General features: G+C 39.4%; 1 protein-coding gene across 1 annotated transcript; it reads right to left on the bottom strand.

Annotated features, from left to right (window-relative positions):
* Positions 1–2,810: 2,810 nt before the first annotated feature.
* Positions 2,811–18,132, bottom strand: lmx1a (LIM homeobox transcription factor 1, alpha). The gene is made up of 8 exons (XM_084722213.1): positions 17,626–18,132; positions 17,060–17,246; positions 8,734–8,954; positions 6,974–7,149; positions 5,437–5,514; positions 4,970–5,057; positions 4,099–4,278; positions 2,811–3,371 (listed from the first exon to the last, which is right to left on the bottom strand). Exons 1-8 carry the CDS (start codon positions 17,684–17,686, stop codon positions 3,229–3,231), a joined length of 1,134 nt encoding a protein of 377 aa, XP_084578339.1. The 5' UTR covers positions 17,687–18,132; the 3' UTR covers positions 2,811–3,228.
* Between the last annotated feature and the right edge of the window lie 1,172 nt (positions 18,133–19,304).

Here is a 19,304-nt window from a genome sequence, read left to right as displayed (position 1 = left end):
CATAATTGTATGGTTATATCTTATATATAGAATCTTCCTTGTGCATCTGTGCCAATAGTGTACCCCGAGTCTTTAACACTCTTAGAATAATGGCTCCAGAAGGGTCCATTCTGAAGGGCTGAGGTTCTACCCAGAACCATTTGCTTCTCAGGAACCATTTTTTGAAGAAAGGGTTTATCAAGGGATCTTTTTAAGAGTAAGGGCTCCATTAGAGTTATTCAGGAACCGTTGAAATCCTTGAAGAACACTTTAATCGAGAGTTTGTCAAGGGTTCTTTGCACCATAATATAAAACAGTTACCAGTAGGATCCCCTGAGTGTGTTCTAGATGGAACATATAAAAGAGAGCGATAAAACCCTTGGAATATAAAAAGGTTCTTGGGAGAACCTTGCAAGTAGGTTCTAGATAAAACCCATGGAATAGATAAAGGTTCTCTGTAGAGCCCCCTGGCTAGATTCGAGATAAAACCCTTTGATTTCAAAAAGTGTTTCAGAATATAAAAAAGTTCTCATTTTAACCCTCTGGGGTGGGTTCTTGTTAGCACCCTTAGTAGTGCAAAAATGTTCTGGATAGAACATCAGAGAGGGTTCTGGGTGTACCCATTACACCATAGAAGCTTTCTGTAGAGTCTGTCATAGGAGGCTGTAGGTGAAACTCTTCACAGATGGTTCTAGGTATAATTCTTTAACTTTGGACCTGGGTAGAACTCCAGATTCCATGTTGAACCTTTAGAAAAGATTCTTCCAGGAAGCAAAAAGGGTTATCTGATGGAGACCTTCTGAAGAACCCTTCATGGTTCTAGTTGCACCTTTACTTTTCAGAGTGTATGTGCTACTAATGGCCAGTGGAGTATCTTCAGCAAAGCGTGTGCATCTGTCTTGGCGCTGCAGCAGCGTGAAGCCAATTATAGCGGTTAAAAGACAGAGGGTTTGTGGCCTGTGGTTGGCATGGAGGGTGCAATAAATAACCGAACTGTTGACAGGAAACTGTTTGGCTACCGTCAGAATAATAATGAGGTTATTGCTACCCGCTGTGACCGTATGATCACGGTTTGATTATTTTTCTCATCCCACCCACTGCTGCTGGCAACCATATATGCGTGCCAACTGTGCACAGACTCACGCACAAGAAGGGAAAAGGCCCCGCAGGTGACCACCTTGGCTTCCTTCCCTGATATTTAAGTCCGGGTTTTCTCCCTTCATCTACCTCTAAAGATAGGAGGAAATGCATTATGATACCTTAGTCTCCGACAACAAAGAGTGTTGTTCCTCCTCCTAACACATGAGCATGAGCACACACACACACACATGCCAGCAGACACTTAGAGTAGATACAGACACAGATACAAAGGCAGACTCAAAGAAACACACACTCTGTATACTGCACACACTTCTTTAGCTCTGGCTGGCAGCGGCATACCACGGTGACAGACAGTTAGATTGTTCCTGACCATTGACTTGCGCTCTCTGCTCTGCAAGGTCTGATTTCATAGTGAGGAATATGAGATGGGTCCAGGAGAGGGTTCACGGCTGGGGCAAGGAGGCACTCCATACAGTGGGGCTTCATATCTCCATGTCACCCTGGGCATTCTCCCCTGACACAGCTTTCAGCCCCTCCGTTGTCTGGAGCCCCCCCTCCATGGGGTTTCTCAACCTCCCCTCACCAGGACTGGTGCATTCCAGCTGGGCACAGAGCCTGGGTGGTCCCCCTCCCTCCCGTCCTCCATGACTGGAGGAAGGAAAAGCCAGAAAAATGCAGCGAGGGCCTTTGACCGCAAGGAGCACAATGTGAGCGTTGATGATGGCGGCGTGGATGTGATGCTTACCTGCCACTGACCCATACAGCTGTCATAGCCCAGCATTTTACAATCTGATGATCCACCCAACAGCCAGGGGAAGATGCTTCGCTGACCTGTCACCTAGATGGGCCTGATAAGCACCGAAGATGGACTGACCCGGCTGTAACCCTCAGCATGAATACCATGTCTTCAACATAAAGCAGTCGGCGCTTCATACTCAAATCATATTGAATATTCACTGTATCAGAACCAGGGTTGGAAGGGTTACTTTAAGAAATGTTTTCAGAAACAATTACCAGTTTGAACATTTGGATTACCTCAGTAGCCAATATGGTAAAATAGTTTACTATAAATTGTTTAATATAAGATATTTTGTGTTTGTTTGGTTTATTTATTTATAAATCCAGGTATTTCTTCCTTTTTTAAGCACAAATGTCGCCTTTAGATTAATAGCGGTAACTGTGCATTTGTGCTTTGTTAAGTCACTGTTCACACTTCACACTCAAACTTCAAGTAAACTGACAGAAACTTCTTCACACCACCCTGGTCACCAGCATCACCACCTACAGTCCATAAACAGTTTTCAGTAGTAGGGGCAGTAGTACTGACAGGTTACATTAGCTAACATTAGCAGTAGGTCTGTGTAGCTAACATTAGCTGTTGGTATATGTTGCTAACGTTAGCGGTTGACCTGTATACCTGACATTAGAAGTTGGTCTGTATAGCTAAGGTTAGCGGTTGTGTGTGTAGCTAATGTTAGTGGTTTTGGCTGTAAATGTTTCTTTTTTTAATCAGAGTACAGTATTTTCACAGCGATAGGTGGAACTGTCACCATACTGTGATGTTGTTCTTATGTTGTGATTTACAGGCAAAATAATGGTGAAACGTCCTTGTTAAGTGTTGTAATGTGTGCGCACTGCACATGGTAGTATGTCATTGGTTATTTATAAATGTATTTTTAATTGTAATCTTCCTTATAATCCACATTTTTAAACTTGCAACTGCATTGGAATACAGTTATCATTATTTATTGATCATTGTTGATTCATTCAAGATGAACAGCATACACACATTGTGAGAATAAATACAAATACACACCCAAACAGGTATTTACATTAGTAGATGCAGATATAATCTCATAATCTAACATTCCAACGTAGTGAGAGAGGTCTGACGGTATCGTGCATACACAGGAGCCTGTGTCGTACAGTGGGATTGTAAAGCGTAAGAGGCAGTAGTGTAATTGTGTTTATATGGAGGTGCACATGGTATACTGCATGGTATCACAGTGTACCAAGTCCCCTTGGCAACGATTTTGCAACCACTTCTTCAACTACCATGTGCACAGTACAAACAGATAAATGATGAGATCAGGGAGCCGTGCAGAGTGAGGGAGATGCACCGTTTCTCACTGAGTCCGATCTCCACCCTCAGGAGGTGAAGTAAGAGTCCTGCATTGAGTAGAGACGGTCGATAGGAGTGAGCAGAGAGGAGTCACCCAGGGAGAGACAGTCACTGTCAGCCACATGACAAAGAGGGTCTCTGTCCAAGTCAGCGTACAGACCCTTAAAACCTGAAAAAGATACATCATTGATCACTGCATGAGTAGGCTGTAATCTGATCATTGGTCAGTTTAATGAAAGAGTTCACCCCAAAATATTATATTAATATAATATATAATATTTATATCCTGTGCAATCACACGCACAAGCCTCTTGTTGTTGAGTAGATGCATGCTTCCTTCTGCACGGTGATACAGTGGGAGTTGGCAGGTGTAATTTGGTAAAAAAGAAAATAGTTCCTACATGAAACATCTCAAGTACAAGGTCTATAGATTATCTTGAGTAACCGGGTCATGATTTCTGGAAGGTGACATTACTGTTGGCGCTTTGAGCTCCATAAGCCATTAGCTAAATAGCACAATAGGCCAGAGGAAAAATATGTACTTTGAATTTTTGGGCGAACTGTCCCTTTAAAGGGGCACCCATGAAGTTCAGTTTATTTTTATTCAGCTGTGAAAACAGTTGTATAATGTCTTCTGTGGATCTGTTAAGGAACATCAAGTAATATTTTGCCCTAAAAAGCAGTCATATTAAACCTTTCAACTGGTTTCACACTAATAATAAAATGTTAGTTATTCTACAGCACAAGGACACAGAAGAATATCCCTGGAAACATTGCTACAATACTGAAGCAAAATGGGCTCCAAAACTACTAGTACACTAATCTGAGAATCTCTGTAGATCAACACTTTAAACATGTAATTCTCCATCATGATTTGACAACACCTAGGTCTTTACCGTAGGGGTGCATATGATCTCCCGGCATCTGAGGTGGGGTCAGGCCCTGTCTGAAGGGGTCCATGTCATAGTCCTGCTGCTCCAGAGTGGTCAGTCCCATCTGTTGCTGCTGCTGCTGAATGTGAGTATATGAGGACCCCAGGCGCTCCATCTCAGAGGTCAACCCACCACGGGAGGGCGCTGTGGGGCAGAAGAGACACTCAGGAGATGGTGTTCACTGTCTGTTACATTCATGTCTCTTATGGAGGCTTTCTGCCCTGTGCTGCTTTCTTGATGCTATATTAACTCACTTTTGTGGCTTTCAAGACTTGCTTATGTGTCAAGATTTTTGTCAGAAATCTTTCAAAGTGCCACATAGTTGTGTAATTCAGCCTTACTTAATACCAATCAAAATTGTTCTTTAGCCAAAGACAAACCATGCACCATTTGTTTACTTTTTTTTTACTTTTCATTTAGGAAAAACTCACTATTTACTATTACATCTAAGTATAGTTTTTACTTTTGAAAAAACTAATTAAAACACTCTAATTTTGTTACAGGCTTCATCATTAACTTTTCTCAAGTTTAACTTCTGATTCAGTATAAAATATATTCAATTTAATTCAGCCATTTTTTTTGCCTTTTAACAACTTCATTTTTACTATGACAAAAAGCTAAATTTGCTTTGACATGAAAGTAAACTTTTCACTCAATTCTGTCTGCAAAAAGATACATGAAAAACTTGAAAAGGAAAATATCTGGTCATATAATCTATTCTGTTTTTCATCCTCAAGAAAAAAGGAGCTGTACATCTAACTTTGTATTTAGTGTATTATATTATATAGGAGTAATAAAGCCCTAATGAAAACATTTTCTGACAGTATAATACTACCTGTGTGATGTGATGGGTGCTCATGTTGCTCCTGAGTGGTCTGCTGCTGCTCCTGCTGCTGCTGTTGTCTCCTGGCCAGTTTCTTCATCTGCAAACACGCAAACATTAAACTCACATACAGTACAGGCCCATAGTGTAAAACATTTCACTCACTCCACAGTGCCTCTGCCACCCAGGCATACAAGCATGTTCACTCAATTGCAAAGTATTAACAGTGAGGTAAAGGACATCTGTCAGTGGAGGAGGGAAGCCACACATGAGTCCACTTTGTGAGGAAATATGGGGTTTAATCTACAGTGATCTCGCAGTGAGATGTCATCAGTTTCCTGTATGAAGAGATAACCATGCTGATTTCCACGCTGGCATACAAACATGGTGCAGAAAGAGTCCTTTTATTAGCAGTGCATATGACTGTGTGTGTGTGTGTGTGTGTGTGTGTGTGTGTGTGTGCGTGTACTTTGTATTACTTTGGCTCTTTGGTTCTGGAACCAGACCTGCACAACCCGGACGCTCAGACCAGTCTCTGCTGCCAAGGTCTCCCTTACCTTGGATCAAGATTCAGGGGGAGGGAAAGAGGGAGAAAGGGAGGGTAAAGTAGGAAAATAGAAACAGAGAGGAGGTCACTTCAAGGTTAAAAATCAGTATCACCTCACTGATCCAACTCGAACAAGGAGAAAAGGATCAGACATTCTGTTTTAAGAAAATGACAGACTACTTTTCAAATATCTGTGCTTTTTTAAAGGTACCCTATGGAGTTTTTTGTAAACAAAGTATTTACATGTTTACATTCTCACCAAAACACATTGTGTGCACCCTTGAGAACCAATAAATGTGTTCAATGCATTTCCTTGTTCATAAAATATTTCCGAAGCTGAAATTTGGAAGAATTTGAAACCTGCATTGTTTACATTCATGTTCATTTGCTGGCAGTCTTCTTTTTTGCAGCATTTGTTGCTACACTATTACATTTCTTGTAGATGTGCACAGAGACATCATTATTTGTATCTGTACCCTTTCAGCCAAATGATTTGTCTCTGTATCTGTATTCATATAGAAGACCAGAGGTGAGCATGGTTTATACCAGAAGTCACATTTAAGTGCACACCTTGTATTTTCTAACCTAATTTTAATTGGTAATGCAATTGGTGTGCCTTCAAAGCCTCCAGATGGTTTGATATTGCCATATGGATAATTATGAAATATATTTCCACCTCCCCTAACTGTACTATTCACCTCTTTCTTCTACATATATATTAATATCATGAAATATTACAATAATGTTATAATTAAGAGTTTCCATGGCATTAGTGTGCACATCCCTAATTTCTTGTCACTGCAACCAACTATCAATCAGTGGAATAGCATGAAAGCGTCAGCAGAACAGTGTATCATGTCATCACATGCACATAGATATGCAGCTGCATCCTCATGCATCAAACAGGGACTCCTAAAAGCATTGCACCAAAAAATCCAAAGGGTACCTTTAATATCAAGCTAGTAATGCAATCATGGCTCTAACATACTGTATCTACTCATCTATATCATTGATCCTTTCTTCTGGGCTAGATTCTACTTTTTTTTTTTTAATTGAGGAGTTATTTTACTGTTTTTTCTGAAAAGCATGATAATGCATGATACCATTTGTTCTGCCAATATTCTGAGGTAGAGGGGTATCTACACTGAGGATCTCATCATTTAAACACACATATAAACCAACTATTATTTTGAAAAAAACTACACTTTTGTGAAGTTTGGATACTGTTGCATGTTATCTTATTAGGCTACTCTATTATATCCTTAAAATGACAAGATGGTCCATTTTTAGGAGGATTTATTGTAGGAACAGAAAAATTGCCTTTTCTTGCAATCCTCTATACAAACATACACTCTGCAAGAAAGCCTGTCTGATATCTGGAACCAAAGCTGCGGAGTATGTCCTCTGTATCTTCATACTGGTCTACAGAACCTCCAGTTGACTGGATGAAGACAGAATAAAGACTCTACCTTGCGGCAAGGCTTGGATGACACCTCAAAGGAGGCTTTAAAGGTCCGTCTTTGTTGAGTGGTCAGAATAGTGCGCGGCCTTTTGGGACGTTTGCTCTCCATGTCCTCTGATCTGACTCGTTTGCCTGTAACCCTCCCAGATTCCTCCTCTTCTTCCTCCTCGTCATCGCTTTTACCTAGGGGACAGACAGGCAAATGTTTATTCAAGGCATGTGCATAACGAAGACAAAAAAACGAAGAAAATTCAAGTCATCAATTGCAATTATTATTATTTTATTATTTTGTGATAAGTGTTGTAGTTTGCCTTCATTTTCCATAATGTTTTTTAACCACAGTGACATAATGTCCTGAACCACTTGAACTTCTTAATGATTAGATGGAAAAATAGTCACAAAACTTAAAATAAAAGCAAGTATTTGATCAATATCTGACCCAATATCATATTGCATTTTTTATTGCTAAATTTCAAACAACTTTACCTATTTCTAACTAGTTCTTTTGACACTGTTGGGTTATTTATACACACTAAAATATGGTTATTATGACCCAGTATTAGACACAACAAACTCAAGTTTTACTTTAAAACTATCACAAAGTAATGAGCATTAATGCACAGGCTGGACTACGCTGCAACCTTGGGGCCCTGTGTGTGCATGTGCCCTAGACTGACCAGACTATCCTTTATTATTTAAATTTACTTAATTAAAAAACAATTAAAAAGAAAAAAAACACAGTGTGATGACTGGGCCTGGTTCATAAGGTAATTTTTGGCCTTCATAGAAAGATAAAAGCTGCTGTGAACACCTTGTTTTTCTGTCACATTGCTATATTATATTGTATAGTAAAGGCTGTCTCAATGAACAAGCATAGGCCAGTCAGGGTTAGGAGGGTTACTTTAAAATGTATTCTAATACATTTACTAAATACATATTAAAAAATGTTGTCAGTAACCTAATCCAAGCAACACAGTAGTAATGTATACATTTGGATCACCTCAGTACTAAATATGATGAATTTGTTTAGCTTAATATAATGTGGTCAAATGCACGTTTACAATAATGGCAATGATTGCATGCACTTTTAAATGTATTTTGTTAAGTAACTATTAACTCTCAAACGTCAAGTAAACTGTGATAAACTCTTTAATAATTTTCACCCACACACTAGGATGGTTACCAAAATTATAATCCTGCTAAATTTTGCTAAATGTGTCTGTAATCTGATTGTGTTTTGTTTTTTTACCTGCAACTGTAATGGAATACAGTTACCTTTTGTGCATCCAAATTATGTAATCCTGTTACATGTAATCCGTTATTCCCAAAGCCTGATGCCGGAGCGTGTGTGCGTATGGGCTGTGTAATATTCCTAGTACATGACTCTCTGGTAAAGCATGATGAGCAAGAGGGGCCCCACAGAAAGAGCTGCCTAGGGGCCCATGAACACCTTAATCCACCACTAATCACAAATGTATTAGTTGTGCAAAACAACATGCATATGACATTCAGAACAGCCAGTGACAAATAGTGACATGTAAAGTAAGTAAATAATAACAGTCTGCAATGATATTATGATTTGGTTAATAACCTAACTGTAATATAAAAATTATACTAACACTGGTGTAAAACCACCTATTTTATTGGATGGTTTTCTATTCATGGCCACCAGGAAAAATTAGACCCAGTACTGCAGTGTTTTTTAGTCGGTTTTGACCCAGTGATTAGTGTACATGTACAAATACACACACTGTCCACAGCCTGTACCTGTGTCGGAAGAGGTGGGGCTGGCCAGACACTGGTGGTAGTCCTCTCTGGCACACAGTAGCTGTCCCTCCCTGAGGATGCAGCGGTCTCCAGTCCGCAGGCGGCAGGAACAAACGCTGCAGGTGAAGCAGCGCAGGTGGAACACAGTGGACCCAGCACGCATCACCAGCTCCGTGGGAGAGATGGCCTCCGCACAGCCCCCACAACGCACTGCAAACAGACTGGACAGAGCGATGGGAAGGTGGGGGGAGGAACAGGGGAGGAAATAGAGAGAAGTAGTGAGAGCTCAGTAAATAAAGGAGAATAATGCTTTTGTTTGGCTTGAGTATAAGCTGAGACACTTGAGGAGTCCTCACACCTCCGGAAGAAGGGTCTCCATGAGAAAATAAAAATGCTTGGTTGACTCGGGGAATGTTGCTGAGTCGAGCTGTCACTCAAAACAACTGCCAATCTGACTTCTCCCCTTCTCCACCTCCTCCCCCTGCCCCGACCACTCAGACACATACCCCTCAGCGTGGCGGGTGTGCATCTTAGCGCCTGGCAACCAGGACTGGTGGGCTTAGCCTCAGAGACTGTTGCCGTGGCTCCGGCTGCCGTGTCCGAGGCTGTGCCCCTGGGGAGGAGGGAGAAAAGCTCTCGGCAGGCCATGGCTCCAGGCAGAGGGGGGGAATCAGATCTCCCGGTGGGAGAGGCTGAGCCGCCGGTCCCATGAATTATCCGCGGAATTATCCCTAAGTCTGCTTAACCAGAGCGGGACAAAGACAGAGCCAGCCCCCAAGCAGCAGGACCATTGTCCGCTGGCTGACACTACGGCATTTTGGGTCTGTCACGCAGGATGATGCGTCATCATTCTGGAGCTGGTGTTTGTCTCCAGACCTGACTGGGTCACCAGACCAGTCAGTCCAGAGCCATGAGAAACTGACAGCTTTTTTTTTTTTTTTTTTTTTTCTTTACACCTTTTTGTTTTCACATAAAATTCTTGGTGTGGCCCATATGGAGAGCAAACATGTATCACTGATTCAGTCTTTTCTTTTAATCATCCTTTTATTTTCAATGAGGGGACCACAGTGATACTCAACTTATGGTCCTGCAATAGTATTGTGACAATGGCAATATTTTTTTTTTCTAGTTTCCTCAGCTGTTGCTTGGGAATACATGTTATGCTACACTGACAAAAACAAAAAGAGTTTAAATGTGCTCTTCATTCTGTCCCTGCGAGAAGCAGTTTATGATTATTGTTTATGTATAATTTCAACATTTGATTTATTGCATGTTTGAAGAGGTTCCAACTATGATTAATAAACGTAATTAACCTTGTAACATAGTGTCAATTCTACCAAAATAATTTAATTAAGTAGAAATAAATGAAAATACATTTAAAACATGCCAAAGTCCATTACTGATCATAAATATCTCTATCTATCTATCTATCTATCTATCTATCTATCTATCTATCTATCTATCTATCTATCTATCTATCTATCTATCTATCTATCTATGAATCTCTTCACAAAATACAGTCTACGATCTTTATTGTTTAGTTGCTTTGTAACCATGTTTGTGTAAGATAAAAAAAAATGTAACTTGAATGATGTAACTGCTTGTGAACAAATGGAAAATATTACTTTCCAGAGAATTGTTACCGTGTTAGTATTTATTTTATACTAGTCACCTATGGGGTCCTCATTATGTCTGTTTCATTATAAAAACTTGATGCAAAACTTTATTGTTATTTTTTACAGTCACTTTAATAAGTAATTTAACCGTTCATTTCTTGTTATGACAGTTCTTGTTATGGTTTTCAGTGAAAACATCCAGTGTCATTTAATCTGTCAAAGGACCATTAAACACCACTGAAAGGAAACTTTATTACCTTTTCCTTTTTTATGGTGTAGCACTTCTATGCCAAAAGAAATTTGGGGGATAAAAGTGGCTGTAACAATATCAGATTTTCACTACATGATTATCAAGGCTAAAAGAAATCACAGCAATGATATTATCACTATATAGAAACTTAAAAAAAAAATAATAATAAAATACATGCAAAACACAAGTGTAGGGAGGTGAAGATATTATTACTTCATGATATCAATATTCATTTTTTAAAATATCACCGTTGTTGTCAATACATTATATCGCAACACCCCTAATAAGCACAAATATTACCAATAGGTGATTTCAACAAAATATACCTAGAAAAAAGATTTAATATTACATTTACAGTAAGACAAATATTGCATTTTTGACTTCTTTTTAAATGTAAAATGGAAATTTAGAACAATATTTACAAACAAACAAAAGCTAAGACTAAACATAAAGCAAACACGCAGGTTGAGACATCCCTGTCAAAAGATCTTGAGCTGCGACATCCTAAAGCCAAACATTGCTGGGACCTCTCCCTGTTGTCGTGGGGTCGCTAGGGAAACGGCAAAGCCCATTCCCAGCAGCTCAGGAGGGTCTGCTTGACCCATCCGAGTCGTCTGCCTCACGGCCTCAATGGTATGTGTTTTAATATGGCCAACATGCCGTCTGTGGTATGTGCATTCCTGTGGCAACACAAGATGCATCGATGAGACGTTTTCAAAGGAAGTGTGGCGGAGGAAATACCCGGAATGTTTCTATGATGCAGCAAAGTACTTCAATGTGATGCTAATGCTGGATGGCAGCGAAGAAGAAACTGCGGGCATTAATTCGTGTTTCGAGAATCACTTTTCCATTATACGCCTCGTCCAGTTCGTCTTATTACACCCAGTATTCTTAAGCGTTGTTAATGCAAAGGTAAGAGTAGCTCCAATACTTATGGAGCGGCTCAAGGTGTTTAATATTTCAGAGTTTCCGTTGACATGATTGGCCCAGAGGCCGGCCTGCCAGGAGAGCGGGAACACTCAGTCACGCTGGATTTAGACATGGCAATTAGTGACAGGATCATTACAGAGAAATAAGTCAGCAAAATCCTGCACACTGACATGGCCAGAGTCAGCCACTCTCAAGCTAGATGCACTGAATAATAAGATGAGTGTTTAGCAGAAACAGGAACACAGACACACAACGCAAAGCACTCCCTTCTCATTGTTCTTGCCCTGACTTCAGCGCTGACCTTTGGCGATCAGGCCTGACAAACAGACTGCTGGTCTAGTGGACATGCAGAGAGACAGATCCTGTTTCTGGATCAGGTTAACTTGGATCACACACACACACCAACAGAGAGCGTGTATCAGATACAGATCTGCGGGTCAAGTGCACCGCTGATCTGACGACCAATCTGATGTCCAGTCCACCTGTCCACTGAACCGTTTAGCCAATCTAAATCTACTGACAATCGAACCAACCTAAACACCACAGTGTCAGACAGGAATCTGCATATGGCTGCATTAAATTACAGCACAGTGTGTTGTTTGTGTTGTTTGTCCTCTGTGACCACTGCAGGTCAGGTAAAACGAACGATATAAATTATATGGACAAAGCAGTCATGTCAGTAAGATTTATTACCGATATCTCAGACAATCTTCTAATGTGTTGTTTTGACTTGTAAAATGCTTTTGTGCAAATAAACCTCATCATATGTCACAAAATATATAAAGAAACTGCCATGGAAGAAATCCGACACTTTCATTATCATTATTATGTAATTACTAAATGTAAGTGCTGTTTTAAAATATCAATTCATAGTACAGTAAGACAAATGTATTAATTTACCAAGGATGGCCAAAAGTAAATCCTTGTTTCCCAAACTTTTTACAGTGCTGTACCCCTTTAGATGTTTGTAAGCCCCCTCCTGCTGAATTTTCTGGCATAAATCTATACATTAATCTTCACATATCATGTAATTCACCATTCTAATACCAATTATGTATAGTTTCTCAGGCCCCATGATAAAAGCAAGAACTGATGAATTTAGATTGAAGAGAAATTATATCATATAAACTGCTTTGTTCAGGAAATTTAAATACTGACATTATTGTCTTTTAGTGTCCGTGAACAGTCCAAACCTGGTGGTCTGACTGGTGCTGATATACCACACGAGCAAAGTGTAAAAACAAGGCGAGATTCAGACAGAAGATGCAGCGTGTGGTATGAGACAAATGTTGTCACAGTATGGAATAATCGTCACTTACGAGCTGGCTTCACACTAGCTCCGGATCAAAAGAAGGGAGGGAGCAGGACACAGTCTGCACTGTGAGGGAAACAGTGGCACAGTTTTAAAACCTCTCATCTTGGACAAAAGTGGTGCTCATGTGTTATAGGGTGCCTTAACCCCAGACAGGACAAAGCGGGGAGGTGGAGACGTCGAGACCTCAGAGGCAGAGCTCTGGCACCAGGCCTCCTGCTAATTGGTCAGGTCAGATATCTCACGGTCGGCTGGGCGTTGTCCCATCGCTTGACACAGGAGCTGCTGTGAGCAGAGCTTTCCAGATGCCACGGCACATAACGCCAGGGCTCATGGAGTGCTCTGTCCCCCAAAATAAGTTCACACCAGCCTCACCGTCTCTCTTGCAGGGATGCACCAGACCTTCTGACATATGGCTCTGCTCCCCTAATTACGTCTCAGTCCTGCTCCGTTCTCTGTGCTCCAGCCAAGTGCTATGATCTCCTCCGATCATGATAAGCACTTTGAATTGGTTTTACAAGAATCCACTCTGATTTCCACTTATCTATAAAAAAGTTAGATAAAATGTTTCTACATCTACCACATCTACCAAGTAAAAGCCAAAATTATAGAGGTAGAGGAATATTTTTTCTATGGATGACTGCAAAGATGTATTGTAATACTGTAGGGAGATAATGTGATTTGATCAAAGAAGCCGGCATCGGTTGTACAGGACCACCCAAAGGAGGTGTGTCTAAAGCAGCATATATGTAATTCTACTTTAGTTTCAGTGCAACTTTATTGTAATGTGTCCCAAATTAATTTACTCCAATAAAGTCTAATAAGGGTTTAACTCAACTCAAGAAAATATATATGTCTGGCATTTTTAGACATTTTAATGTGGGAATGTTACATATTACAGCTATGATTCAGTTGAATATGGTGATTAAATGCAAGATATTTAGTTGAAACAACAAGTCTTCAGTCATACTGACTAACATTACAAATAATTTGATTTTCTTTCACTTTTTCTTACTTTGAAGAGTAACTTTTTTTGCTTCATACACAGAACCTGCAGCTCCAGCTGCTCTTGAGTTATTTTGTTCCAACTGTTCCCAGTGAATTTAAATGCCTAGGGACTGAATTCAAAACTATCTTTAATCATTTTTTGTAATGTTTTCATTATTGTGAAACTAAGCAACCATCACTAATATTAAGCTTTTTCCATTGTATTTTCTTCAAACTATAAAAAAGGGTCTCCTGAGAGTTTTAACTCTCAAACAATGCATGCTGGGTAGTCTAATATGCTGATCATGTTTCTTTTGAAATGTGTAATGAGTTGACTCCAGTACATTCATTCAGCTCATCATTACAGTCAAAAGACTTAAAATTAGAGGAACTCATATTTAAAAGTTCAGAAAATAAATACTAGAAATGTTAAGTTTAATTAACTTGATTAAATAAAACTTTTATTTTTACATTAGGTAATAATAATATAAGTTGAGTTGATTCCACTAAATTCCTGTATGGTTTTTCACAGTGAGACCTCTAACAATTTAGCTGACTGGCAACATGATGGCGAGGAGCATTTTGGACCAATGAGTGCAACATTTCTTGTTTCTCTGCCTGTTTGGCAGAACGACCGTCACTAAATTGTTCAGAAATAATGTGAGCTGCTGCCTGTTAGGCTGTGCATTCTTTAGTCTTGGCTCTTGTTTAGGTGAGAGCATGTTTTGGAGGAAGAATGAGGGGATGAGGCAGTGGGCAGGTGGGTAGGAGGGAGTCGGGTGATGGGTGAGGATGGTGGGAGTTTTTAAGGGGGGACCGACCGCCTCATCGACGAGACCATATGTTGTCCCCAGCTTGCAGTTGCCACGCCAATGGACCTCGAAATTTTAACACATTTTGACAATGTGTCAGTTGAGCTCTACCCCTGGTTGTGTGCTGTACGTGTGTGTGAAGGTGTGACTGTGTTGTTTTGTGTGTGTGTGTGTGTGTGTGTGTGTGTGTGTGTGTGTGTGTGTGTGTGTGTGTACACTATTCTCACATTCCAGCTCCCTCGCCACCCCTTCCTCCTACAGTCACCTTGTTCTCTTAGTGCCCCGTGCCAAGTTCCCTGGAAGTCAACTTACACCATATACACACACGTACACAACTACACATGCATTACACATGCATACACACACACACACACACACACACACACACACACACACGCACACACACACACACACACACACACACACACACACACACGTGCAGTACAGTACGCAAAACTAAGTAGAAATAGATATGTTTTGAAATCACGTTTCTCTACTATTTCTCTGTCTGGCCTCCTCTCTCTCTCTCTCTCTCTCTCTCTCTCTCTCTCTCTCTCTCTCACTCTCTCTCACACACACACACACACACGCACAAACACATTCTTAGTCAAGGTCAGATCTGGACAAGGGTTCCGTTGTAAAAATTGGCTTACAGTAATAACACACAATATTTGGACTCTGAGCCAAAAAACAGAATTAAAGGAAAGAGTGAGATAAGTCAAAATAAAATAAAACAGTGTATAACAAAAAAAAAATTAGTAAAACACCATTAAATACATTTCCTATACCCTAAACTAAAATTTGCGTATTTTATTTGCAACATATATGCATGTGCCAAAGATAAAACTGCAAAATAACAGGACAACCTTGCATTGAAACTAGAAATTGGGTGCTACTAAAATGTGATATTCTAGCACACAAACTGGGGCCCAGGGACCAACAGGGGTCCTTGAGTGGGTTGTAGGTGATCTCCAGCAAAAGGAGGAATAGAATAGTTTAATTTCTGTTGCATTTTTTGGAAGTTTATACAAAAATGGAAGAAATAGGGTTGGCCGTTTTGAGTGATTGTAATTTGTAATAGTCCTAATTTGATCACTGATTAACTATGAAGTCTTAATTATCTTTGAACCTAAAAGAAAAAAAAAAAATTCTGAGGGGATTCCTTAAAGGTAGAATCAGTAGGTTTTGTCTGAGCTGTTTGTAAACACAGGAGAATGATATCTTATTGCTGAGTCTCATTTCCAGGACGGCAAATACTGATGTTTTAGGTTGGTTAAGCATCAATACAACAAAATAATGAGAAAATAAGTAAATAAAGTTGGAGGGCAGTGCCTCTGCAGGTACAGTCACCACCACACACTTCTAATGAGTTATATTTGATGATTTGAAGGGATTATGTTTATGAGTCTATACATTTTTTTTTAAGTAAAAATTTACATATTATGCCTTTAAACAAGAAATTAAGCGCAACTAAAATGTGATATTTTAGCACAGTGGTTTTCAAACTGGGGTCCTTGAATGGTTTGTTGGGAGTCTTCAGGAAAAAGACGAGTGTAACATTTTAACATCACTTTGTTTGGAAGTTGTAACTTGGGAGGAAACAGGGTTGGCCATTTTGATTGGTTTTAATTTATAGTAATCCTAATTTGATCACTGATTGACCATGATGACTTTATTATCTTATCTATCTACTCAGAGGAGATTCCTTAAGACAAAATCCTCTTAAATTGGGGCTCTGTGGTTTAACGTAGGGTCATGATACCAGAATTTTAAACTTGGATACAATACTAAAGTAAACTCTATAATAGTCACTGAACACTGTCTGGTTTTGCTGCAAGCCAAATTTCATGCCTGGCAATAACAATTGAACTGAGGTCTTGAATGAAGACTTTCATCATATTTTTTTACAGCTTCGGTGTTCATATTGTATATGGTTTCTAAACATACGGTATTTAAAAAAGTATTGATGTATTGGTCATTATAACGACCTCAGTCTAATGTGATGATATTGTGGGGGGCCCTGTTTTGGCATATTATGCATCTTACTTTTTTATCACAAACTGTAATGCAAATTAAAAATATACCCCATATTTGTGATTCTTTATCAAGTTAAAGCTAATTTAATTAAATTACTTTAAGCATTAACTTTACATCAGTGGGGAAACTGACCCAGGAGCACAAAAAAAACACATTTTTGTAATTTATTTAAACTTAAATTAAATTGTATGTCTTATTGCAAATCCTCTCAAGAAAAAAATACGTTAAAATGTTAAATCAGATGTGTTTAACCTGGGAAATCTCCTTAAATTCACTTGGATGAAGCCTATTTCTTGTATTGAAAAGTTAATGCTGTATGCCTCAGGGGGTTTTTTTTTATGACAAACCAAACAACATTAAAGAGTTGGATATCAGCACTCACTCTGCATAGTCCCTCTTGCAGTAAAGTTTGTGGTCCCGCAGGAAGCAGGAGTTGGTGAGCGCGTCCCCGCACGCCGCGCAGCGCACACACTCCTCATGCCAGAGGCCGTCAGTGACTCTGAGCAGGAATCTGTCTGTGATGAGCCGGTGGCATCCAGCACACACTGCTGCAGCCCTCTGATCCATATCTGCAACCACGATGGGGAATAAATCCTTTAATTAGGACACTTTTCCAATCAGCAGGACGCAGCTGGAATATCGGCCTAATTTGGTTCAGCAGAGTTTGATGGATAAGGTGACTTAACCTCGTTGTAATGTGAGGGAAAAGTTGTTAAATATGCAGTTTGTTTATTAAAAAGTGTATATTATATATTGTGAAGCCAATTGTGTTTAACTGTTTCTGACCATTGTTTAAACTGTTCAAGTTCTTTTGAGAATTTGGTGCCAAAAAAAAACAGCGCTAAAAACCGAAGCGCACCAGTGACATTAAAAATAAAATTTTTCATCAAAATCCTACTTAACTAACATAAAGTGATCAATATAAGTATGTCATAAAGTTTTACCTACCTAAGCATAATGTCGGTCGATCCACCATTGTAACCCACTGAGGAAACATTGAAAAATACATTTTGACCAAAGTTCATTGAGGGAAAATGAATATTATAAAATGACATTTCAAAGAAAGTTATTAACTTTAAGAAGTGTATAGCTTACCTGTAAAAAAAAAAAAAAAAAAAAAAAAGCGAGTTTCCAGGCGGAAGGAAAGTATTTTTGGTTATCAGCTCCCAGTGTTTCCTCTCAGAGCATCTCCTGCGCTCACAGTCCTGCTGCAACTTGCTGCTCGGAGCAGAAACACAGCAGCAAAGTTTCTCCTCAGAGCCTCCGACGACCTCCCTGAGTCCACTGTTATTGACTGTTGAGGTAATCTATCAATTATCCTATTAGGAGTGAACGGGAAGGACAGAGAGAGAGAGAGAGAGAGAGAGAGAGAGTAAGAGAGAGAGAGACTTCCTCCATGTGCAGGTGCCGGTTACCTCTCTCTCCTCACCCCCTCCCTCTCTTCACTCTCTCTCCCCCTCTCTGTCTGTCTGTCTGTCTGTCTGCTAATCTGTCTGTCTCCCTCTCACGTTGAATGCCTCAAAGTTACCAGAGTCGCACATGAAAGGCTGTTATTTTTCCCAGTAGAAAGAAATAATGCATGTAGTTTTGAGAAGGTAAAGGTTAAAAGGTCATGTTTACTTTTAAAGGATAGATAGACCAATCATCGATAGATAGATAGATAGATAGATAGATAGATAGATAGATAGATAGATTTCATAGCTTTCCATGTTTCCATTGTACTAATGTCTTTGTTCAGAATCAAGACTCTCAAAAGTCTCATTTATTTTTGAGGCATTTTGAAACATTTTGACAATAGAAAGAAAAAAATATCCTCATGGTAAGTCATAATTATGAGATAAAAAAAACATGAGATAAAAAGTGATTCTTATGAGACAAAAAGTTTTAATAATGAGATAAAAAGTTGTTATCATGAGAAAAAAATTGAGGAAAAAGTCAAAATTATGAGATAGTCATGACAAAAAGTCATAAATATCAGAAAAAAAGTCATAATAATGACAATATCTTTTTTGTGTTGTTTAATTAATATTGTCAAGTTGACAAGAATCAAATGAGTTGAGCTGATATGGCCAGAATAAACTGATGAAATCTAGACCAATGTATGTGCATAGATAAAGTAAGAAACTGAAATAAAGCACCACAAACAGAATACTGGGGAAGTGCATCCTTTCAAAGATCTAATCTTTGTCATCTCTCTGTACAGTACTGCAATGTCCTGTTACTTATCAGCCTCCCTGGTACCAATATACCGTATCTGTGACAAACCTGACTTCACTTTATTCCATATTTTTTGTTTCATTGCTTTTACATTTACATTACAACATTCACTGCTGGATTTTACACTACCACAGATCTTTGTGATGTGGAGAAAGGTGTTACTGGAACCATGAAGAGGAGGATACAGGAATCAACATATTAATGGATATAAAACATGCTATGAAGCAGCATCTGTGTTGTCCTGTTTACACCATGAGGACGCCACCTAGTGGCCAATGGCTGGAAACATAAACAAGGGACAACAGATGTTTCATCCAGGGAAGTAATAGAGACAATGAGCTGGATTTTTAAATGCATCAAAATGGTATACTGATGCAAAATATCAATCAATTCAACAATATTTGTACAAG

This window comes from Lutjanus erythropterus, chromosome 7, assembly GCF_056507025.1.
Source record: "Lutjanus erythropterus isolate fLutEry1 chromosome 7, fLutEry1.hap2, whole genome shotgun sequence".
Taxonomy (NCBI): Eukaryota; Metazoa; Chordata; class Actinopteri; order Lutjaniformes; family Lutjanidae; genus Lutjanus; species Lutjanus erythropterus.
The sequence above is the reverse complement of the archived record's forward strand: the minus strand, read 5'-3'. Positions and strand labels throughout refer to the sequence as shown.

What these genes read in the sequence shown, in the direction of transcription:
- lmx1a (XM_084722213.1), bottom strand. Translation starts at nt 17,686, where the DNA reads ATGTATTTTTCAATGTTTCCTCAGTGGGTTACAATGGTGGATCGACCG. An exon ending in TGCAAGAGGGACTATGCAGA is followed by an intron (nt 8,955 to 17,059) that starts GTGAGTGCTGAT and finishes CGCTCTGTCCAG; the next exon opens with TCTGTTTGCAGTGCGTTGTG. An exon ending in CATCCAAGCCTTGCCGCAAG is followed by an intron (nt 5,515 to 6,973) that starts GTAGAGTCTTTA and finishes TCTTGATCCAAG; the next exon opens with GTAAGGGAGACCTTGGCAGC.